At 38.1% G+C, this 25,275-nt stretch overlaps 1 protein-coding gene across 2 annotated transcripts in view; it reads left to right on the top strand.

Moving 5' to 3' along the window:
- Positions 1 to 551: 551 nt before the first annotated feature.
- The window catches only part of ATP6V1H (ATPase H+ transporting V1 subunit H), a 58,547-nt gene continuing 33,823 nt past the window's right edge, over positions 552 to 25,275 (top strand). Inside the window, exons 1-8 of one of the 2 annotated variants that reach the window (XM_087825379.1) lie at positions 552 to 753; positions 2,004 to 2,159; positions 5,144 to 5,246; positions 6,341 to 6,430; positions 9,041 to 9,154; positions 11,384 to 11,488; positions 14,947 to 15,000; positions 24,067 to 24,164. In XM_087825379.1, coding sequence (XP_087681505.1) covers positions 2,047 to 2,159; positions 5,144 to 5,246; positions 6,341 to 6,430; positions 9,041 to 9,154; positions 11,384 to 11,488; positions 14,947 to 15,000; positions 24,067 to 24,164 — 677 coding nt within the window. In that variant the 5' untranslated portion in view covers positions 552 to 753; positions 2,004 to 2,046. The remainder of the gene's footprint in view (positions 754 to 2,003; positions 2,160 to 5,143; positions 5,247 to 6,340; positions 6,431 to 9,040; positions 9,155 to 11,383; positions 11,489 to 14,946; positions 15,001 to 24,066; positions 24,165 to 25,275) is intronic. The other variant, XM_087825380.1, reaches the window with a different exon arrangement.

Below are 25,275 nucleotides of genomic sequence, written 5' to 3'. Positions count from 1 at the left end.
CCCACAACCTTCCGTGCCCAGGAGGACGCCCGACCAACTGAGCCGTACCGGCCGGGGCAACACAACTCATATTTTTTTAGTATAATTGCAACTATTGCATGGAACGGACATTGTTTCCTAAATCTGCAACCCTAGGGCAAGATAACTTTTATGACCCACGTCTGAGCATCCGTTTTATATATAAAATCGCAACAAGAACGCCTGCTCCCCTGATCTGTTAAATCCAAATGAAAGTCCATCTATTTAAAAGTACTGAATTAAACTTTTCAAAAGATCTCTGCCTCCAGTGGGTACCTTGGCACTGGAGTGGCCCGCTGGGTTTCGGGGGGACCCCCACGTGGCCGCCCCGCTTTACCCTCCCTCGGGACCGGCCAGTCCGCGCTGGGGGCGGGGGGGCCCGAATCGCCGCGCCCCCGGGCTGCAGCTCCTAGCTCCCGAGCGCGCCGCCCCGCGCCCGGCTCTGTCTGACGCTCCGGGCTTCCGGCTTCCGGCTTCCGGCTTCCGCCTTCCGGGTGGTCACATGCCCCTGGTCACGTGACCGACACTCCTGTCATTCTACCGCTGCCACTCCGGCTTCCTTCTCCTGTGCTGCCCTCAACGTCTCCTGGGTGGTGGAACCTCCTCACTTTCCGGCGTCCGAGTCCCCCGCCGTCGCCTAGGCCTCCGGACCGGGCAGGAGAGGCTCTGACTCGGCGCCCGAGCTCGGCGGTGGCCCCGACGCCCCGGACCGCCGCGCCCCCCTGCCGCCTCTGGGTGCGTGGCCGGGCCCCCGGGCTCGCGGAGGGAGGCCGCTCGCAGGGCGCGTCGTGCGGGGCCCTGCCCAAGCGCGGCCTCCCCCGCGGTTCCTCAGCGTCCCCGGTGCGCGCAGGTTCCCCGCCGCTCGGGCCCTCGGGCCGGGGTTCCAGCTTCCCTGCCTCTCGGGCCTTGGCCGGGTTAGGAAACCGCAGAGCCTTCCCCGCAGGGCGGGGGCCGCGAGGGCCGGGCGGGGGCGAGGGAGAGGACGGGTTCCAGGCGGGCTTTCCGCGGGGTGGGCCCGGGCCCGCCCCCCGGAGGCTTGGGTCGCTCGGGGCTGAGGCGACCGCCCGGGGCACCTTGGCGGGCGGGCGGGCGGCTGGGGCCAGAACGAGCCGGCTTGGGCCGGAGCCCCCGCCCTCCTCGCCCCGCGGTTCGGGCCGCAGCGCTCCGAGGTCGAGATTAAGTTGCAGACGCACCGCGGGCATTGGGACCCTGGAGCAGAACCTCAGCTCGTCTGCGGCCGTAGAAGCCTGAGCTTCTGTTTTACGTAAAGGAGCCTCCGTGTTTAGTGTCGTGATAAAATCAGGCCTAAACCTGTGTCTGCTCGTTTCGGGGTGAGACTGACTCAGAAGCTCGTGACTTGTAGGTCCCTGTCGTCAGACTGGACTCCCACTGTTGGCTGTACCTAAGTTATAACTGGTATTTGTTCCGAAAATTTCTCCTGAAATTGATTTTGAAAATCGCTCTGAGCTTTGGTTGGAAAAATAAAGCTCTGTCTTCTAGGAAATCACACCCCCACTTTGGTTATTTTAGTTTGAATGAGTAATTTCAGAAAGGACTTACAAGTTTTTCATGTCACGTGAAAATGATGCTTAGTAAATGCAAATAAAATAATCGATCCTATCTGTACTTTACAGGCTCTTATTTTTTCTGTCAGAAGAGGAAAGTTGATCCCAACTCTATACAGTTAAAATACTGTCCTATTTTGTATGCCTTCTATTTAAGCATGATTTCCGATGTCAGTTTCTTAAGTGGGTTACTGTAACAAAAACCTTTCCTGGAAAAGTATAGACCTAGAGAGAACGCTTTTATGGAGCAGCACATAATTGGTGGACAAGATTTGAAATATAATGATATTCATGTTTAGGATATTTATTTGTGTTGAATGATGGGAGAGAGTAAGGTGATAATGATGATGTTATTATTAATAACAGTAGTAGTTGTTAAAAAATAACAGCACCTGGTATTCTGGTTTTACCTTACATCAGAATTGAAGATCTGTGGGAGAACTGTCAAGATCATAAAATTTAGATGACCAAAATGGACATCCGTGGTGCCGTGGATGCTGCTGTCCCAACCAACATTATTGCTGCCAAGGCTGCAGAAGTGCGCGCGAACAAGGTGAACTGGCAGTCCTATCTTCAGTAAGTACCGCTTTGCTGTGAATCACGGGTGATCATGCGCTTTTGCATCAGACTTTCTCATGGTCATGCTTCTATGAGAGAAATATTGGAACCATACTAATAAATGTGGAAGAAGACACTTCCTTCTTAGAATAATTAGCTGTCCTCACCCGAGGATATTTTTTGCATTGCTTTTCAGAGAGAGTGGAAAAGGGAGAGAGAGAGATAGAAACATCGGTGTGAGAGAGACACATCAATTGGTTTCCTCCTGCTCACTCACCAACCAGGGCCAGGGGATTGAACCTGCTGCAACCAAGGTACGTGCCCTTGACTGGAATCGAAGCCGGGACCTTCAGTCTGTGGGCCGACGCTCTAAAAACTGAGCCAAACCGGCCAGGGCCTGTGTCCTCATTTTATTGCAGAATGCACTTAGACTAGAGCACAGGGAGTTTCATGTTTATAACCTAAATAGAATAATGTTGTTATTGATCATAAAGCACTGGCTGACTGGCAGAAGTTGCTTAGCACTGGAATTTGGAACATTTTTAGTTACATGGGGATTTTAAATTGCTTTCGCTTCTGTTCCTCCTTTTCCAAGGCCTCCATACTTTATAAGTTGTATTCTCCATTTTTCCTATTTCTGTCCATTGTTCAGTTGTCCATCTCATGAATTTCTTTTATAAAACTCCTCTGCTCTGTATGTCTGCCCACAAATATTCACCAAATGTTAACTGTATGCCTGCTGCTGAGCTGTTGGTTGTGGGGACATTAGTGGGTATGAAATGTGCCTCCCCTAAAAGAGCTTACAGATTGATAGGGGCTGGACATGACACATGAACTATCAGTGAATCTTACATCACAGTATATTCTGATAAAATAAAACCTGTGGAAGAGTTCCCCAATGTCAAAGGCTTAAATAATATAATAACGCTTTATCTCTCACAGATTAACATGTTATTATGAAGATAAGATTTGATTGAGCCTAGACAGTACATACAGTAGAACCTTTGTTCTTAAACTTATGTTGCCTGTTCTTAAAGGTATCTGGCACATAGCGATTCTAGGTAGAGGAATTGTTAAGACTGGTGCCTGATTCGGTGTGGGATTTTAGAGAAGAGATCAGAGCCCCTAACCTGCTATATTACAGGACTGTCAAAGGAAGACTCAGAAAATATTTGAAACAAGAAAAAAAAAGGTTTCTTGCAACAAATGCTAGGAAGTCTGACTTCAGAAGGAATATCTTGTCAAGTAAAAATAATTATTTGAATGCAGAAGAAAGTTGTAAAATTATAAGATTACCAAGTGTAACGTTCATCATGTACTTTCTTAATGGTAGGAAAACTGCATCTTTCCACATACTTATCCTATTTACAAAGGTATAACGTGCTTTTACACATTAGCACAGCAAAATCTGGGGGCAGGGGAGTCGTTTTAGCTAGGCAGTTCAGGTTTATGTAAAGACTTCATTTATTTTGGGGCCAGAACCAGATGGAATGGTTTTATCTTAGCCTGTCCCAGGGTGCAGAGTGCATTTTGTCTTTACTGGGATATGACATGCTTAGCCACAATGGCAACAGGACATAGAGTATTTCTTTGCTTCCGTTGTCCCATTAGCCAGACTGGGGATGGAGTGAGGGGGGGGAATATATGTTAGTGGCCTCAGTTCTGTCCCTGTAGGGTCTGTCATGCCTATGTGACCTGTGGGAGGAGAGGTTCAATACACGTATGTGAGCGGGGATTGTTTCACATAATTTTTATAGCAATCCTGTGACGTAAGTCTTTTTGTCCTTATTTTATAGATGAGGAGATAGCTGTTCAGATAAGTAACTTGCATGCTCATATAGGTTTTACTTGGTCAAGTGGTTATTAAAAATTTTTTATTGAATGCTTCTGCCTAAGTGCTAGGTAGAACTGCCATTCAAATTCAGTCTGACTGATATGAAAGGAGTAACGTGGTCCGATGTGTGCCTGACAGCCATCTGGTGGTAGGTAAGAGATGTGGAGGAGGGTGGATTAGAAGCAGGAAAAAGTGGGGGCTGTGGGAGGTTGACCTGGAGGTGAGACTGTGAGCTGCCCGCTCAGAGTAGAGAGCAGCACTTGGGGAGAACCCGTGGAGTGAGGAATGAAGAGCGCTTTCCACGGAGCCTGAATATGGGCATGGGGGGGCGAGGACTAGGTGAAGGGGACTGAAGAGGAGTGGCCTGATGGGCATGAGAAGAATGCAGACGTCAAGAAAGAGAGTGTCAGGTGTGGCCACATGGCCGCCTGCCTCAGAGATCTAGAAAGACAAGGACTGAAAAGCCATGTTAAATAAGGAACATGTGTGAAGACAGTTCAGTGCTAGAATGAACTAAAAGCCCTGGCTGGCTTGGCTCAGTGGTTAGAGTGCTGGCCTGCCCACCAAAGGGTGTCGTGTTTGATTCCCTGTCAAGGGTAGTACCTGGGCTGCAGGTTCGATCCCCGGCCAGGTTGGGGCATGTAGGGGATCAGGATGAAGTTGTTTTTTCTGAGAGGAGGAGAATCTCATTTTCCTGAGTCTGGAGGAAAAGCATATGCTGGAGAAAATGATCATAGAAGTTTATATAAAGTGTTGTTAGTCTTGATAAATTAGAAGTCCAAATAAACTGTTTGGCTTGGAAGGGGAGTAAAGGTGAGGTTTTGGATAGTGCTAAGAAGTGACATACTTTTGGGTTCTTACTATGGGCCAGGCATTGCGCTAATCGCCCCATGTGAACTGTGTAATTTCATCCTCAATTCAGCCCCTTAAAAGCAATGTGGTTATTGTTGCCACTTCACGGATAAATTCACTCAGTCCAGAGAGGTCACATGATCAGTAAGTGGTGGAGCTGAGCTTTGAACTCAGGTCTTTTCGATGGCAGGACCCCGTGTCAACCCTCATGGTTTACTCCTGAGGAGAGAGGAGGAAGACTGAAATGTCTACGTCGCTTGCTTATAGCGGTTATTCAACTCTTACTCAACAAGAACACCTTGTTCTTACTTTCTAGGGGCCAGATGATTTCTGCTGAAGATTGTGAATTCATTCAAAGGTTTGAAATGAAAAGAAGTCCTGAGGAGAAGCAAGAGATGCTTCAAACTGAAGGCAGCCAGGTGACTGATGTAAACATTATATCACGGACACTTCCCCACATCATTACAAATTCTAGAAATGTTTTTAACGACTATGTGATATTCCATTGTAGGTACGCATCATAATTGAGCTACAAGTCCTTTTTTATTGGAAAAGTTTTTGAATGACTTCCAGTTTTCTTTGTTAATTTTGGAAAAATGTTATATTGACTATGTTTATTCTCTTATCCTTTTCTGCATTTCTGAAAATCTTCTGAGAATAGATTTCTAGAAGGGAAATCACTGTTTCAAAGTATATGATACTTTTAAAGTTGCTGAACTTTTTTGTAGAAAAAAATTTTCACTTTCTGTTCTCACTAGAATAATAAGCAGTTCCGCTATCCATCCCATTTTCTGATGTGGGACCCTGATTGGCTGAAGGAGCTCACATACAACTCAGCCTGACTCCCACAACAATTTGTCATTTAAATTCCTGGGAAATTTGGGAAGGAATGTGTTGTTGGTGCCAGTTTCTGTTGAATTCCAGAGAGGCTGTTACATAGTTGATAACTTGAAGAATGGAGACAGGTCAAAGCCTTCTGATTCCAATTCCCACTACCCTTGTTGTTCTGCTTCCTAGTAAACACCAAAAAAAGAAAAAAATTCAAGACCAATAATGATATTTGATTGTCTACATAACTTAATCTTTATATTGTCTTGAGTAATTAAGAGTTGATAGTGGCTAGACCTGCCTATTTAAAAATAGTAAGTATTTTGAAATTTACCACTAGAAATGAGCAAAAATCTGAGGCAAGTCATAATATGGTCCTCCCATACCTTATCACAATATTTGTAAAAGGCATACATTTTTAGTAATTGAAATCTGTTGGTGAATAGCACTTGTGTCCTAATTTAGACAAGCAAAATATAGGAGTTGGCAAAAGTAGGTTTATAGTTGTGAGTACATGAAATGCAGAGTTTATTCCTGTACTATTATTATTTATTAATTATTGTATTATTTACCAAATGAACAACTGTAAACCTATTTTTGCCAACTCCATGTTATACTGAAATTCCATTAATATGTTGTGTTTTTAGTTGAAAACAGTAATTAACATTGATTTCATTTTTTCTAGTGTGCTAAAACATTTATAAATCTGATGACTCATATCTCCAAAGAACAGACAGTTCAGTACATACTAACTATGGTTGATGATATGTTGCAGGTAGGTATATTCTTAATATATTTGGTGACTTTGTCTTTTTGTGTACTGCACAGTAACAACATTTTTGTAAGCTTTCACTTACAACACTGGTTCTCTTTTAGAATGTAATATATTTTTCTTAATTATATGAGTTGTAATTTGCTAATAGTGATAAAGATGGGAATGCATACGTATAGGCTGTTTTTGTTGTTTTTCAGCATAGGAAGTAATCCATAGGTATTTTCCCCCTGAAACATCTTGGAGTTCTTTGTGAACACCAGCAGTGTTTGGTGAATCACTTGAAGCTTTTCGGATGCTCTGTGTACTTTCTGATGAAATGGCTCCTTCACTTTCAGTCATTCAACAGATTTCTGTGCCCCTGTGTTCCAGGCTAGTGTGAGGCACTGGGTCTTCAGTGCTGAATGTAGGCAAGGTTCTTGCCCTCAAAAGCATTGTCCCTTTGGAGAATGTTTTGCTAATCGCCTGAGACTTGTCTAGTTGTATAAAGTTTCTATTTATTGCCTACTCTCCCTGAACACAGAGGAGCCTCATTTATTCACAATTTTGTATTTTACACCTGAGTACAATCTAGGTTTAGATTGTTGGTATATAGAGTAGTTCTTTTTGAAACAGGTTGTCTGGCTGCTAAATCCAATGCCTGTCTACATGTCTTAGGAGACTTGAAGAAGAGTGTCAATCTGGCTGCCAAGCGTTGTTCTGTCAGTTTACAAGAAAAAACACTTATTGATAGCCTACTATGTGTCAAGCACTGTACTAACTCTGATTGAGAATACAAAGGTTAAGAAGAATGGTGCTGTCTACCTAAGGGCCTTCATGTCATTTACAGGAATGTAGTGATTTTATAAAGTGAGAGAGGATCGATACACAGCCTGGGGTGATGCAGGCCTATGAGAATGGCCTTGGTCCTCTGAGCACTTTTTCCTTTAAAAAAGTAAAATTTAGAAAATTGGGGAATGTTGTGGTCTGCATTGGCTATCCTGGTGGTTATATGAGACTACACCTAGAATGGGGAGGCTATGAGTTGGTATGTAGACCTCTGTTTTATTTATGTCACACACACAGACACACACACATATCCTCAATTTTTATGTATATCCACATAGCTATAAATTAAAAACCATGAGTTCACACTCTCTCCAATTTCATTGTATCTCGGTACTACAGACTTCATTCTCGCCTCCTCTTTCCATACTTGTAATCTCTTCTGACAGTGAGATTGTGAGATCCTCTAATCCTCCATCTATTAACTCATTTATTCTACTCTATAATACAAAGAAAATATTTTTTGACTTATGTAACTGAAAAACAAGCCCTTTACCTAGAGTTCAGTGTTTGTTTGCAGTACTTTATCTTTAAACTGAGGGTATGTAGTCAGAGTATTGTGTTCAGGTTTCGTTCAGACTGGTTAAATTATTTTTCTTGAAATAATTTGGATTCATTTATTTGTATTCTACTTTAGTTTTTTTCTCACCCTTGTTTATTTTATTTTATTATGTAAAACATTAATGTGCTTCTAGAAGTCAAAACTATATACAGAAAAGCATGCTTAGAAATGTCACCAACACCTTACCCCACCCCTTGTACTCCATTCCCACCCATCTCTTGTAGGTAACCAATATCCTAGATTTCTGGTTTATTTTTACTGTTTTTCTTTTTCTTTTTCTTTTTTTGCAAAAATAGGTAGGTACATATGTATTTTCTTATATTTCCCTCTTTTTTATACAAAAATACATACTGTGAAAAGAAGGCTTTATGCATATTCTCTTAAAGGTTTGTAATGGGACTCCTGGGACAATGATGGTTGGTAGTACATTTTTAAGCAGGAATTGAGACCACAAAGGACTAGTAGCAGAAGATGGATTTTAAAGTTATTTAAAACGTATAAAATAGTTTCTGCTCTTAATGTATGTAGGGTACTTTGTTCATTTACATGCACAATTAAAATTTTAACTTTGGAAATAATCTACCAGTGGAGTTAATGATGACCTACCGGAACTTTGAGTCCTTTGATAAAGTCATCATCACAACCATTTCCATTGTTACTCTAGACTATAGTGTTTATTGCCTCAGGAGATGGTAGTGTGTTCCTCAGATGGGGTAACTGTTAGCACAGACCAAAATTAAAACCAGTGTATTTAAAAAGAATTAAATGTTGATCTGAAAATTAAAATTATTGTTTATGTTGTTATTTGTACTTTTACCAAATATAGCTACTTAGAAACCACATTCACTTGGTGAACCTGATAGTGGATTTCAGCCAATAATATGAGTAGAAGTGTTGAGATAACAGTGGGAAAGGCAGGTCAGCAGTGCAGGCTGAGAAGAAATTACCTTACACCTTGCAGGGCTGGGATCTGTTATCTTGACTCACTTGAATTAAACTAGTCATAATAATTAAAGGTGATTTCATTTTTTAAATATCCCTGTACCCATTACCATCCCTTTTCCCCTCATAATAATAACAACAGGGAGGCAAATCTCATACATGCTGGAAAATAAAACACTCAAATTGATGGGATATAAAATGAAAGGTTGAGTAACAGTGCACAGTGGTTACATTCTTTAGAAAAACACATTCTGACTAGTGATATCATTTCTTTTATTTTTTAGGAAAATCATCAGCGCGTTAGCATTTTTTTTGACTATGCTAAACGGAGCAAGAACACTGCCTGGTCCTACTTTCTGCCAATGTTGAATCGCCAGGATCTCTTTACTGTTCATATGGTAAATTTGAATTGGTCAAATTTCTGATTTAGGGAAGAAACACATGAGGCATTTATGACTTGGTAACCTCCCAGTTCCCAGAGGAGTAACTGCTGTGATGTTAACTTTTCAAAGTAGTGTTTTCTTATTGGTGTTTAATAATGTGGAGATATGGGGAAGATAAAAGAGAGAGGGTTGCTCTGATATAGTTTTTGTTTTGTAGAGTGTAATGATGAGTCCTTAGCATAAAAGGCGTATAATTCACACGTGCAAGTAGCTCTGGACATCTCTGAAAGAATTAACCAAATTTTACTTTATAAATTAAATTTTGCTTTGAAGCAGCTACTGTGTTTAATTTTTATTTTAATTAAGCAATTTCTTAATTACTTTTTAATATCTTAAATACGATCCTGTTTTAAACTGAAAGGCTATCTTTGGAAGTCTTAACACTGAAGAATCTTTTAAGGAGTGTGTGGAGAAGTTATGAGAGGACAGTTGAGAGAATAAATCTCTGACCAGGCCTTTTCTGTTCCCAACAGGGAGTGAGCTGTGGGGCGGGGGAGGCTCCTGAGGTTGCTCATCTTAGTAGATGCCTTTAGTGAATCACTATCAGTGAAATAATTTTGAGCATGCATGTTCTCTTTCTCTCCTTATATATACATGTTCATTTATGTGTGAGTGTATTCATATATTGTATATATTTTAACACGTAAAAAGAAGTTAAAAAGGAGGACTCATGAAATAAACTATTTTAAAGAATACTTAAAAAAAACGATAATATATTTTATTTTTTCAAATTTTAGAGGCTTGTTTTCACTGTCTGGATACTGGTTTAAAAATCTTCCTAATTTTGATGGTTTTATAATAAAATTGACAAATATATTAAAGACCAAATATAAATTTAGGGTAAAGTTCATCATTATTAATAGTGTAGCCAAATCCAGGTTTTAATTTCTTTATGATTTCAATTACTTTTGGCTAATCTTTTAAATTTTGAGAGTCAGATTATCTTTGATATATCACTGATAAAGGAGCTTTATGCTAGGAGTAGAAACCTCAGGTCTCTTGTTCCTTTGTTCCATTTTGATTGTGCTTACATTGCTGATAATACTTTCAATTCCTGGTTTCCATATGGGAACCTTTTCAAGTCACTTATCTATTTTGTGGATGTTAGGTCAGTTTGAAGTAAATAATATAACTGTAAATTCATTTAGCTAGGCACATGAAAATGTCAGTATGTCCACTTAATAAAGTAGTTGAGGTGCTCCTGTTAGCCCTCCATGGTGTAGAATTCCAGATATGTCATGACACTTGAATGCTTGACACACTGACCTTAAGTGCGCCTCCATCACCTGGCTCAGCTGTATCCAAGTATAAGAACAAATATCAGTCCACCGGCACAGGAGTTATTTGGGGGTTAGCTAACCTTAGCCTTCCATTCTCGACTAGGATTAATTATTGCTGAATAGTTGGAGTTTTGAAACACTGGCTTGCTTTCAGAAAGTTCTGAAAGAATATATAATTGGGTTTGTGTGTGGAGAAGTAGTATTTTATACTGCCTGTTTTGTTTGTGTATATATAGGTTTTCAGATTTATTGTATAATTATTCAGGTGTAATTGACAAATTGTAAGACATTTAAAGTGTACAACATAATGATTTGATATACATATACTTATAGTATCTACTTAATAAAAAAATCATGATTAGTTTTATAGCTTGAAGAAAATTGAGAAATCTTTGAACGAGGAGAAAAGGGTATATTTTTATATAACAAGAGAGATGGCTCTTTAACGCCAGGATATATTTTACTTCAAGATAAAGGTTTTTAAGTATGAGAGCTCACAAGGGGCTTGGAATGAGCAAGGTGCTGGCTGGCAATTTGTTATAGATTGCTCAGGACTCTGGCAGGTGCTTTGGTGAAAGTCTGCTGCTGAGAAGGATTTCTGCATTCTTTTGATTTTTGCTGGTCTTATAATGAATCCCAGTCTTACTTTTGAAACTCAAAATAATACAGAGAATGTCATGAAATTCTTAATTTAACGACTAATTTTGGTTCACTTTATTGGAAATATTTGAAAATCATTTGGATTATATTTAAAAATGAACTTTTAAAAATGAAATATAAACTATTTTTGGAGGAGTTGAGTGTTAAAAAAACGTAGCAAAATGGTTACAAGTCCTGGTTTTGAAGGTATATGATGTGATTTTAAAAACCGATATAGTATTCACATGCATTTCTTATTTTTTAGGCAGCAAGAATTATTGCCAAGTTAGCAGCTTGGGGGAAAGAATTGATGGAAGGCAGTGACTTAAATTACTATTTCAATTGGATAAAAACTCAACTGAGTTCACAGGTAAAAGACATTTCGTTTGGAATATAACATCCATGTTCCCTTAAACTGTTTGTGGTAATTATGGGAAATTACAAAGAGTCTTATATTAAAATAATGCCATTTTGAACTTGATAAGTAAGCCAAACTACTGTTAGGTATGGTAATATGCTTCACTTTTTCTTTGACTGGCTTCAGCTCAACCCTTTCTGTCCTTTCTGCCACTTGGTATTTTCCATTCATGCTTTTCAGTGGGCAGGGATTACCTCCTTTCCAGTTGGCTGCCAAGATCACATAGGTCGGAAAATTGAAAGGAATCACACAGCTCCAAAGAGCATACTCATGTAAGGCTTTTATGACTGGAAAAGAAACTGTACATCCGGGAGAGAGTGCAGGCAAGCTTTGGGGCTGAGAGGCTTCCAGAAGCAGCACCCGCATCTGTCTCAGGACTCTGGACCACCAATTGTGGGAGAAACCTTGGTTTTGGGAGAACTCCCCAGAAGTTTCTAGTGGGATCTTTCATGCCCTGTTAGTCACTTAACCAGGCTGAGCTGCCTAACTAGTTACACCAATAAACAAACTGGCCCTGGGTGCCGCCAGGGAGTTTCAAACTGTAAACAGCACTTCATACATCACTAGTCAGCCCTCTTATTCCAGCCTTGGCCGAATCCATATCAGGTTTCTAGGCACTCCTGGGCAAGCTGGGGATGCTGGGACCAGCTGTGAGACGACAGCCTCACACAGTCGCTCAGGATTTCACTGTATCATTGTGGGGCTGAATGTATTGGCCTGAGGTTAAACATGAAGCCTGCTTACTGGTTGTCTTGTTGCTTTCAGGCCTCTCTGGTTCCCATGGAGGAAGTAGCTTGCTGGCTTAGTGGCTGGGAAAAGGACAGGTTTTCTGGTTTTGTCTTCACAGTTCCCTAGAACAGGGCAAAAGACAGGATACTTATGATGGCTTAGTGGTGTGTTTCTCTTAGGCTTCCAGTATTCGGTGGTAAGGGGAGACTTGGTGGGAATGATCAGAAAAGGAGTGACGTGAAGGTGGTGGGGAGGAGCATTCTGGGGGAGAAAGGTAGAAGAGAATGAGATTTTGGTATTGGGATGGGTGATGTGAAGGAATGGGACCAGGAGAAGTAATACTGGCTGCTATTGTGTCGTGTTAGATTTCAAATAAATGTCTATTAGAAATACATTTTTGGAAAGTTGTCATTTAGATTTCAATGATGATTATTTTAATAGATTTTAATTTGAAGTATAAGAGAGACACCATGACATTTTGCTGAGATTGGTTTTTTGACTTATTGCCTGTGTTTTGGAGGGAGCCTAATTGTTTTTATATTTGGATAGGGATATTTTGGGGTGTCTTGAATAAATTAAGTATTTTTTATGTCAGTGGCATAAATATTAACACTTTTTTGCTTAGTTTTAAAATGTATTTTTCCAAGAGCCACAAATTTATAGATTTTAGTGAGTTTGTGAGGTATTTAAAAAGCAAGATATTTAGAACATGAACATCTCATTTTATAATTTCTAAATGTATATCATTTGGGATCAGAATACTTAGTTAAATACGTATATCCCTGCTTTTTTCTATTTGAATTTAGTTCTTCCTTTGAGCAAACTTAATTCTGCATTAGTGTTAGCTTTATTGTATAGTGCTATATGGTATGGTGCTATAATGCATTAGTGTTAGCTTTATGGTATAGTAGTAATGGGACTCTATTGTAGCTAGATTCATAAATGAAAATAAGCAGGAAAGAATGTATACTTGTAGTTTGCCACTAACATTTTGAGTTGTTTCATCTAAGACTTTTCCTCATAGGAGTAACATTTATGTTGTGTCTCAGATGATTTGTCACTTTTGGAATGATTAACAAGGGTTGTAACCTTATTGAGCAATTGGAGGAAATATTCCTTTCTTAAAAAATATTTTTTTCATTTTTAATTTTTTTCCTGTTTTTTGTAATTAAAAATTTTTAATGTTGACACAATTGCAGGTATCCCCCTTTCTCCCACCCTTTGCCCACCTTCACCAACCCCCCCTCCCCCTCCCTTGGCTTTCACTAAACTATTGCCTGTGTCCATGGGGTATGTATATTGATTTGAGAGAAGGGAAGAGAGAGAGAGAAAGAGACAGGGAGAGAGAAAGGGAGAGAAAGAAATGTCGATTTGACTCTTTGGTTGATTAGGTTGACTCATGCATGTGCCCTGACTGGAGATCAAACCTGAAATCTTGGCATTATCGAGATGATGCTCCAACCAACTGAGCCACCCAACCAGGGTGTGCGGGAAATATTTCTATCGTCACTAGTGGAAGCAAATATTTCAATGTATAGAACAGTTTTCATTAGAATTGGTATTAGATAAGTTCTCTTAAAAACCTTTTCTGTATCTTTCTAGCATATTCTTTCTGTCACCAAGTCTTTGGCTTTATTTACGGTATGGCATTTCTGCTTTGCAAGTTCTTCTGTTTACAGAATGACTCTTCAGGGTTCCCAGGCCCAATCTGGCTTTGCTTCTCGGAGCCTGGTCACTGCTTCTGCTAGGCTCTGTATTGCACTCTCTCTCTTGCTGTGGGCAGACACCTCTTCTATAGCTTTTTATCAGAATTAAATTACAGACTTCTTGTTAAAAGAATGAAACATAGGATTATTTGGGATTTTATTTGCTACTTTGCTTTAATGTCATTTGATAACACTATATCTGGAAGGTCTCTTTTTCTTCGATGTGTTTTCTCTCTCATAAAAGGGACCACAATTTCATGATTCTAATAGAAATAAATTTTCAAAAGTCTAAATTAGTTGCAAGTTTGGATATTTTGTTCTTTGACTTACAGCGACATTTAGGAGTATTATACTTGGTTATAGGGGGCTCATGCCTGACACTTAGTAGACAATAGTTATTGAATAAAACAAAATAAAAATTTCCTTTCAGAAATTTATTATCACTTTTCTTTTGTATATTTGGCCTTTCACTTTCTACCTTAAAATTTCCTTGGTCATTTCTATATAATGAGTGAAATTTTGGTTTTCAGTGTAACTTGTTAGCATTGCTGTGATAACCAGATTTTAAGTTCTGTGTAGTATCTTCCCATCATCAGGCTCCTATTTCAAAAACTTGGCACAGAATATAGTGTAGATAGTTCAGCTTAAGACAATTGTCTTATTGGAGAAACAATTTAGTAAGTAGATCCTGAGACTTGGAAATTTGTACCAGCTTCACTCCTGAAATTTAGCTGGAGCTTAGTATTCAGCTTATTATTGTTCCATTTTAAATAATATGTTGATTAAGATAGTATCTGGATGAGTATAATGATAATTTAGAATATTCATATCATCCTCATTCTTTTTCTTAGTTGATGATACTCCAATAAGTAGGATTAGGGAAAAATAAAATTTGGTTAGCTCTCTTTCATACACTGATAAAGTAGGATAAAATTAAAAGCAAAACTAAGTAATAAGTTATTTATTTTGTAATAGAAACTGCGTGGTAGCGGTGTTGCTGTTGAAACAGGAACAGTCTCTTCAAGTGATGTAAGTACATTCCTTCTTAATTCACTAGCCTCCTAACACCCTGAATATAAGTTATTTTGAGTCATAGACATTTACAGTTTTGAAGATGTTTACTAGTGCCCCGAATGTAAATTCATGGATTTGATATCACCTCCAGTTAGGTGAATGATATTGTAACACTATATCTAAATATTTATGGTCTCTAGTGATCACTGTTCTGTGGATACACATGAGACTTGTGCTTCCCTGTTACTCTCCTTCTCGGGCCACTTTGTGTCAGATCTGAGAATCAAAGCAAGAGCAGATACACAGTTGGAGCAAATAATCATAAAGTTATTGTCTTCAGAGCTTCAGTTGTCTGATAAACTAATATCTTTCTAATAGATGAGTGAACATTGTGTCAAACAGTTGAAAACAGTTCAATAACCTTATGCCACTGAAACACCGTTGCTCAAAACGTGTTGCTCAAGGCTTTATATGGGGTTACATGGTGGCCAGACCCTCTTCCCCCTCTTTTTGGGCCAACTTTTCCCTTTATTTTTGTAGAGCCAAAAAGTTAAAGGCTAAAACTAATCATGTCTCTCAAGTTTGTTTTTTGGTTAGAGTTATTTTCTCCACTTGGGAATGGTATAACTTTATTGTACTCAGAATAGCTCCAAAACTGGTAATATATTTGGACAACAGGGCTGGAATGATTGGAACCAGTTGAGAGAAAGATAAGGGGACAAAAGTTAGAAATGTAGGTAAAGTGTATCTAGCTTCATTTGTTGGAAATATCTCTGGAAAACTAAAAGCATCTTTAGAGGATAGTGTCTATAGTCTGCCTATAATAGACCTAAATGAAGCTCTGTAGAAGCCATTTAATGCCCATATTAATTACTTCCATATTTTGCATAGAACATACCTGTATGTATTCTCTGAGATTATAGATGGCAGCACAACCCACTTTCAAAGCCAAAAGTGGGTCTTTTCTTGGGTTGAAGGATTTGACAAATAATGTATTAGACCAGAAAATGGCCATTAGCCTTCTGAGGTGGAATCAGAACAAGGCGTAGAACTAGATGAGCCAGGGTGAGGGGAGGTGGTCGGGCAGAAGTCTAGATATTCAGCCATAAGTAAATGTTTAAATTGGGAATCTTTATTTTATATGACTTGAATTTCTACCAGCTGTAATTTTGAAAAAAATGTTTAATTCATGTATTAGACTTATTGGTAGATTTTTAAAAAGGTGTTTTTATAATCATGTCTTATAAACGAATTTGAGTGGTTGTTAAAGTGTTTGTAAGTTATTAAGGCTTAGATAATGACTTGCAAGTTCTGGTGACGTGAAACTCTGATTTTACTTTTTCTATCCAATTATTAGAAAAACAAAACTGATTAACTGAATTGACTGGCATTAGTCAAAGTGATTTACCTAGTAGACTCATACATATACATCCCAAATGGAATTAGCATCAGGGGTAATTGTGAGTAAGGAAGAGATGGCCTTTGATTTCCCACTTTCTTCCCTTTAGTGCCCTTCAAACCTGAATGTACTCTTTGTCTCTTACTGTTTCAAATGGCTGTCAACTTCAGTAAGTTCAGAGTAGGGTGTTAGCCTTGCTTAGATATTTGTATTTTAATAGGGAAATCTAAATTGGTAATCCATAGTGAGCTCTTACTGTGCCTGGCATTGTTTTACTCATTTTACATTTACATTTTCTTGAATATTCACACTCCTTTGATATAGATCTTACCATAAGCCACGTTTTATGATATGTACAGTGAGGCTGTGCAGAAAGGCATACCAGGTTACCCAAGGTCATTCAGCTAATGAGTGGCAAAACTCCCAAAGGAAGGAATTACTTACTGAGATAATTACTTTTGAGGCAACTGAACTGGAGTTGGATCTTTAGTAGGCATTCTCAAGTCTCACAGCCTATTCTGACTTGTGAAAACATCAGTATTATATCTTAAAATCCCTTTAGATTTTCAGAGCATAGAAAAAGTTTGGTAAACTGCATTACATGATATTGCCACTTGATGTCAGTATAGAACATATAAAGAAAAGGTTGACACTGCAGAATGAGAGAGAAATATGACAAAATTTCCATGCCATGGAAGCATCCTAAATTATGAGTGAATTGTTACAAAACTTTTATTTAAAGGACATTACATATGTGGAATTTCCTGAAAATGAATTGTGTTGTTTTTGCCTAACTATGAAGATAACAGTGACATCAAATCGTATGCACTTACCTTAAGCTTCCTGTTCAGCCCTTCGCTGGCTGTTGCGTGTGAATGATTAGGCTTCTGCTCTTCTGAGGAAGCTGCACAGCCTTGGACGCTGATTGTTGTGCTGAAGCCCTGACAAAAGAGGAATACTGTGATCTCTCAGAAATGTGGAGGTTTTAGAAAGAACCCAGGAATTTTCTATTTGTTCTTTTTCTTCTTTCTTCTGCCCGACTTCACTTATACATGTGCCTAGGGGAAGGAGGTGACTCCTGGCTCCCTCATTTGACTTTGTCTTGTTTTCTGGCTATTTTTGGTGTAGACCTAGTTCAGCATCAGTTATTTCTAGATGAACGTGGTTTCACTGGTAGTAAAGTAACTTGATTAAGTTGCCAGGTTCTCTTTTTGCTTATTTTATACTTTATCTTGGCTTTTGTTGTTGTTAAGCCTCAAAAAATGGATATTTTTTCCATTGATTTTTAGAGAGAGTGGAAAGGAGGGAGAGAGAGAAACAGAAACACCAATGTGAGAGAGACACATTGATTAGTTGGCTCCCACATGCGCCACAATTGGGGTAGGGATTGAACTTTCAACCCAGGTATGTGCCCTCAACCGGGAATTGAACCAGCAATGCTTCTGGGTTGGGGCCAACTTTCTAACTACTGAGCCACACTGGGCAGGGCTATCTGGCCTTTTAATGTTCTGGAGCAGTTCTGTCCAATAGAACTTCCCATAATGATGGAAATGTTCTATATCTACACTTTCCATTATGGTAGCCACATGTGGCTATTGGGTAGTCAGAAATGTGGTAAGTACGCGTGAGGAAGTAAGTTTTCAATTTTATTTAGTTTTGGGGTTTTTTTTTACAGCCTTATCAAAATACATTTCACATACCATAAAATCCATCTATTTGCAGGTCAGTGGGTTTTAGTGTATTTACAGAGTTGTGCAACCATCACCACATCTAATTTTAGAGCATTTTTAGCACCTCAAAAAGAAACCCTGTACACATTAATAGTCGCGCTCCATTCTTGCCCCCATTCTCCTAACCTCTGGCAACCACTACTCTACTGTCTGGATTTGCCTCTTCTGGCCATTTGCTATGAATGAATCATATAATATGTGGTTGTCTGTGCCTGGCATCTTTTACTTAGTGTAATGTTTTCAAGATTCATTCATGTTTTAGCACAGTAACAACGGCATTTTAGAATGAGAAGGGGGAAAAAGTACCTTTTTTGGCTTTTGGCCAAATTCCTTAAATTGTTTTCTGTGATGATTCTAATATCTTTGTTAATATGAGGTTTTATTGCTTTAACTTTGCTTTTACTTTAACGCCATGCTGATGTGACACTTTTCAATCTTCCAGAAGAGCTGGAGTACTTGAATGATTTAGTTCTTTGCTACTTTGTTGATTAGTACATCAAAACTGCTGCACAAGTAGCGCAAATGAGTGGGCTGCATCAGTAGTTCATATAGTTCATACATTTCAGGCCTGTTATTTAACTGCAACAAATTACATCATCTTTTTAAGCCTTGGGTTCCTCATCTTAAAGAAAAGGGGGGGGGGGTATCATAATATTTCCCTTTTGTTCTTTATTTAAATTTTTAATTTTGATTATTTGAAAGTACTGAAATATATGATGTTAATTGTTTTTATAAAAAGAAACTTTTTTTCTTTTTTAGACAGTTTTTTGGTTAGTTATTGAGGGTTATAGGATCCATTCTGATTATTGAAAAAAAAAACAGAAAAACTTTACATCAAAGAAAAACTGTGCTTGAATGACATTTAAGCAAATAGTATTTGGGAAACAATATAGTGCGTATCTAGTACATCTTTTTTGTGTGTATGTATTTTTGTTAAGTCAGTCCAAATACAGGCAGTTTTCTTCCACCAGATAAATGAATAACTTTAGCAATGTAAATAGAAACTATTATCTGGCTGAATGAGCTCTTTTACCATAAATATATTCTAGTAAAACAGAATGACGTAAGGTATAGCCAAAATTGATTAGCAATTTTTATAAATTCTCAAATTGAGATGACTTAAAAAAAACAACTAAGCAATTTTGTAAGATCTATAACTACCAAACATTTATTTTTGGATCTAAATAGGATAATAGTGCTGTGTTGTGTATAATTCTGCAGTATTGATTATTATCAGTATAAAATTTTTGGTCAAACTTGTAATTACCAAACCATATCTATTAGAGCCTCATTCATTTGGTATTAGTATAAGATATGAAGTTTGGTTGTATTTCTTTTTGTTCATTCATTCAAGAGATACTTACTGAGTGCTGCTGGGTACAGTGCACTGTGCTGGAAGCGTAACACTGAACAAGATGGGTAAGACTCCTACCTTCATAGGGCTGCCTTGTATCCCGGGGAGGACAGCATTAGACAGGTTATTACACACTTTGATTATTTTAGTCCACTTGTGGCAGTGCTTGCACAGGTCCTTTGAGAGTGTACAAGGAGTAGAACCTTAATTTGTGTTTTTTTTTAAAAACATACATTTAACAGAAAATTTCTGCAGTGTCACACAGAAATCTGTGTCTTAGGAATGAGAGGTGATAAGAGTGACTTTTTATATTATGCTGTTCAATACTGATTGGATATATTATGATAAATATGTACAAAGCATCTTATGTAAATTCAGGTCAATAAAAGTCATGTACACAAATGTTAATAAGGTTCCATGCTACTTGTCAAGTCATACTTCTAGTTTGTATCTATACTTCATACCCAGAAGCTGATCTTAGAGGCATCTTTCTTGGGAGTTCTGAGCATAGGAGTTAGGGAGCCTCAGGGAGAGGCCACCTGGGAAAGGCAAGGCTTTAGGGAAGACACAGAGATGCTCTTCCTTATTTGATTGTTTCTTGTGACTTTGTATTTGGAAGGCGCAATATTTGATCACCACAAATACTACCTCATCAGTTTGGTGGTTCTTGATATTGTCCTGTAAGTTAGACTATTTCTCTACTTTTCAGTTCTTGTTCAGTTTGTCTTTGAAATCTCATGAGATTTCAGGACTTCCTATTAGAATTATAGCTATGCCAAACAATACTTTTCAAATTACTGTCTGCAAACAGAATAGGAAATTCCAGCAAAAAGAAAAATAATACAGCAAGAAAATATTAAGTTAGTGTTTGTATTGAACAATATGGAAGATAGTAGTACATTTATATATAATTATCATGGAAGTCAGTTTAAGGGAAGTGATCATATAGAATTTGGGGGTTTCTATATTTGGTCTTTTTTTTAAAAAAAACAGTATCTTGCTAGGCAGCAAACAAAAATGCTTCACTTCGAGAAAATATAAAGGGTGGGGAAAAAGTAGGTTTATAGTTCATATGGAAAATAATACGATAATTCATAAATAATAATACAAGGATAAACTGTGTTTCACATACTCACAACTGTAAACCTCCTTTTGCACTACTCTGTATTTTTCAATTTTAAGTTCTACTTTTTTTCCTTCTAAAGCCAAATGGCAAAATAGAAAAAAATAAGATCAAGGGCAATGAATATTTAATTATTCACTTAGCAAACAAGCATTTTTAAAGTGCTGTTATTTATCAGGGACTATGGTAAAGTGCTGAGATTAAAAAAGACTCCTCTTTTGCTCGCTGGCCTAATGGGGATCACACACACACACATACACACACAGAGGGCAATAATAGGGACATATATGTCATACCGTGAAAGGGATGAATTCCATCTGGAGAAATCAGAATACAACAGTAGATGCAGCAGCAAAGTTGTTGAATATTATATGACAGGCATCACTGAAAGTTCATATATTAACTAATGATATTATCCCCATATTCCAGGGGATTTGCCTGTTTTCCCCATTTTATAGGTAGGAAGCTCATACACAGATTGTAAGTGGGTGAGTTTGACAGACTGGTTCCAGAGCCTTTGTTCTTTTTAAAAATAGGTTTTTTATTGATTTTTTTTTTTTTTTTTTTTTTTTTTTTTTAGAGAGAGAGAGGAAGGGAGATAGAGAGAGAGAAACATCGATGAGAGAGAAACATTGATCGGCTGCCTCCCACACTGTCCCTACTGGGGATTGAGCCCACAACCCCAGCATGTGCCCTAACAGGGAATCGATCAGGTGACCTCCTGGTTCATGGGTCAACATTATGTTATACTACAACTTTCTTTCATGGTGGAGGAGTTAACATTTGACTTAGGACTTGCAGCAGCAGGTGAGTGGAGAGGAGAATGGAAAAGAGCTTTCCAATAAGTAGTTGTAGATAGAGGTCTGGTTCTCAGGTGGAAAGTAACTGTTGGGATTGGCAATTTAAGGTCACTGGCAATCCTAGCATTTGCCATGTTAAGTGGGGTGATAAAATATAAAACAGGTAAAAATTTGGTGATAATTCTTTCAAGGAACCTTTATGTATTGGGAGGAAGAAAGGTGCAGAGATTGGTACAAGCTTTAGGGTTAGTTTAAAGATGGATAAGGCCCGGCCGGGCGTGGCTCAGCGGTTGAGCGTCAACCTGGGATCCAGGCAATCAGGGTTCGATTCCCGGTCAGGGCACATGCCCGAGTTGCAGGCTCCATCAGTGACTCTCTCATCATTGACGTTTCTATCTCTCTCCCTCTCCTTTCCTCTCTTTGAAATCAATAAAGATATATTAAAAAAAAAAAAAAAAAGATAGGTAAGAATTGAGTATTTTTAGAGGCTGAGAAAAGGAAACCAATCAGAGAGGTTGAAGATACAGGAGAGGGGTCTGGTCGATGGACCGTTGTGTGGGAGGATTGGGATTCAGACCTTACTGGGGCATTGGGCCTTGGACAGGAAGATGTCTGCCTGTCTCCTAGGTGAGAGAGAAGTAACAGTGGCTGTAAATGAAGTTCAGCTTGGGGAGTAAGGTGTTGATAGCTGAGTGAATCTCTTACTAATGGTCCCTGTTTTTTCTCATATTGCTGAGAGTGAGGGCAGAGATTAGGACAGGAGGATAGTGGTGAGTATGTGACAGTGACTGGGGAATGGCAGAACAGACTAGAATTGCTTGATGACTTTGCACAGTTGTACGATTTTCTGCAGCAGTGTCGTATTACCTTTGTGTAGTATTAGAGATGGTGACTGGGTGGATTGATTGAAAGCTGATTATTTTCTTAAAAAGTATTGACTAATTTATACATGAGATTAATAGGACAATGTAAGTGAAAGACAAAGAAGTGAGACAATTTACTTTGTTTAACTGAAAGCAATAATTCAATCATTTACCAGTCAGTGTTGCCTTCACTGTATACTTTGAAAGTAATTTCTAGAATGGCGTTTGTATTACCTCATAGTGTATAATAGGAGAGAGTACAGTTTTAGAACCAGCATATTTTATATGGCTCATTTGTAATGTGAATCCTGAAGCTGTAAATAACAATGAAGAGTCCATATTTGAAATGTATCATGTATTTCACAATAGTATGGTAAATGGACACTGAAAGGAAGACATACAGTGAACCAATAAATTTTTGTGTTGAGAGGAATTGTTGATGAATGGAAGAGGAGAGAATACCCTAGGTTGCCTTTTTACTGATCACATGTAGAAACCTTGCTTAGTCTGTCTCTCTAAACAAGAAAATGGAATTCCTCCTTCACTGAGGATTACTGCCTGCTGATTTAATTGGAAAAATACACATTTTTTTTCCACTATGCAAGATTGTTTTAGAGCTGAAGATTCACTATTTTTTCGGTCATTAATTTCTGCTAATGTTTTGAGTTTTCAGGCAAATTATATTATTGGATATATTGTCTTTTGGGAACTATGTTCACTATTTTCTAGGTAAAATCAAGATAACCTTTTCTTTTGTAACTTTTGATTAATCCACCAAATATATCTATATCATTGTGTTTTTGTATTTGAGTGCTTGGAATTTCTTTGAAGTGTTAGGTTTTAACAAACTTTGTTTAAGTTAAAACATTGTGTATATTAGGTTTTGTGAATTTATAGAACATCCATGAATCTCTCTTTTCTTCCTCTTTCTTTATTTTTCATTAGTATGTTCTTTAAGGCTAGAGTTTGAAATTACCTCTTGTCTCTCCATTTCTTATAGATGTAAGGCTCATAATAAATAATTAGAGTAGAGCCCAGGCCAGGTGTTACTACTAGCTTTGCTAAAATGGAGGAACCTGCAAACTCCTGGGGATATTATTCCTGTTTGCTTCTAGTTCCAGATTTAACTACAATTTCTCCAAGACAATGCTTTTGAACTAATAGTTTTTAAAAATTATAGTCTTTTTCAAGTGTTTAATTAGATGTTTTATATGCTGTGTAGTTTTTAAGGTTCTCAGTTACTGAGTTCCTATGAAATGTCTAACTGTATGCTAAATGAATTAATTTACTTAGTTCTAACAATACTTTCTCAGGTGCTTGGGGATGTCATCCTCTTTGAGGATGAAGATATTGAGTATTGGAAAGGTCCAGTAACTCACCCAAGATCGTTCAAATATAGGCCTGTCTCAAAGCATACACTTTTATCTTTTTAATTTTATTGTTTTTTGATATTTCTATAATTATGAAGAGTAGTATTCTCCATATAGTGCCTCTATTCAGGGAAATGAAACATTGCCAAATAATTATAAAACTGTATCAAATATATAATTACTTTGGTCCTTCATTTCTCTGACTATGTATGTTAAGTAATCTTGAACTGTGTAGGTTTAACTTGGCAGAGAAAATCAGCTTTATTTCTAAGAGGTAGAGAGAAAAGCAAAAATGTGATTGACTTTTGAAAAAATATTAGGGACTTTTGAATGTTCTAATGATAAGAAATTCTAGTAAAAAAAAAATTCAGACTTTTTGTATATGCGTGGTCTCGTGACTTTAAATGCTTCCCAGTCTTAAAACCTTGTACTTCTTGTGTAGAGCTCTCAGTATGTGCAGTGTGTTGCTGGGTGTCTGCAGCTGATGCTTCGGGTCAATGAGTACCGCTTTGCCTGGGTAGAAGCAGATGGGGTAAACTGGTGAGTGCTCTTTTACTTTCAATGTAGAATAACCTTCAAAAGATTCTACCCTTGACATTTGCAAAGAAATTAATAGTATTAATCATCCAAAAGAAGTATTTAAATTTTTTTATGTCTGTTTAACAGTGAATTATGCTAACCTTCATAGAAGTCACTAACTAATGAATACCAGATGGAATGTTTCCCCTTTCCTTAGCTTGGTCTGTGCTATTACAAGAGATTAAGGACTCCTAAAAACCTTATCTTGATAGAACAAATTCCAGGTACTCAGAATAGAAAAGCAGTCATAAAAGTATCTTGTACATGCAGGCAAAAATCAATAAGAAAAGGTCTTATTAGGAAAATAATGAATATAAGCCATTCTTTGTAATGCTATAGAATTAATTCATTCTTGTGGGCTCCTCATTTGCAGGTCCAGAAACTCTGAGGAGCTGTTTCCTCAGATTTAACGAATGCATTTATACAAAGTACTCACCCCAAGCCCCCCAAAACAAATGAAATCCTCTTTTACAACCAGAAGGTCAATTTATTTATTCATAATGAGATAACTCACTGCTCTTTTAAATTAGTGAAGACATTGTTTGTTGGAAAATATATACAGGAAGCTAGTTTATCAACAGAAGGTTGCTTGGTAAGCAAGGTTTCAGAGCAAGAAAAGTTGACTGAAAAATAAGGTGCTGTGTCAGCCTAAACATAGTTAGTGCAAACATTTTAGGTAGAGTGAGCCACTCTTATAATTTAGAATTTTTGTGTCAGTGTAGGGAACCGTTTACCAGTTAAGTTCCCAGAAGCCAGCCAAGGGCCAGCCAGTTTGTAAGCAGGCCTTTCTAAGGATAGCAGCCACAGGACAGTGGTGTTAATAAAGGTAGACTACAAGTGGTGTTTCCAGCCCGTTTACCTTCTTAAAAAAATGATGATGCAGTATTTTGCCAGTACAATTAGAAAGGATAATTATTTCACTATTAATATTATTTTCCTAGGCAATTTCATAATTCGCCAATTTTCTTATCATTTTAGCCATTTATTTTTTTTTAGCAATAGTTGGGAATAATGAATGAATATTTATCAAATAATGTCTGGGATGATGAAATAGAGTAAATTTTCAAGTTAT

This window comes from Miniopterus natalensis, chromosome 16 (genome assembly GCF_054644295.1).
Source record: "Miniopterus natalensis isolate mMinNat1 chromosome 16, mMinNat1.hap1, whole genome shotgun sequence".
Lineage (NCBI taxonomy): Eukaryota > Metazoa > Chordata > Mammalia > Chiroptera > Miniopteridae > Miniopterus > Miniopterus natalensis.
Note: the sequence above shows the minus strand (reverse complement) of the source record. Positions and strands in the feature narration are given on the sequence as shown.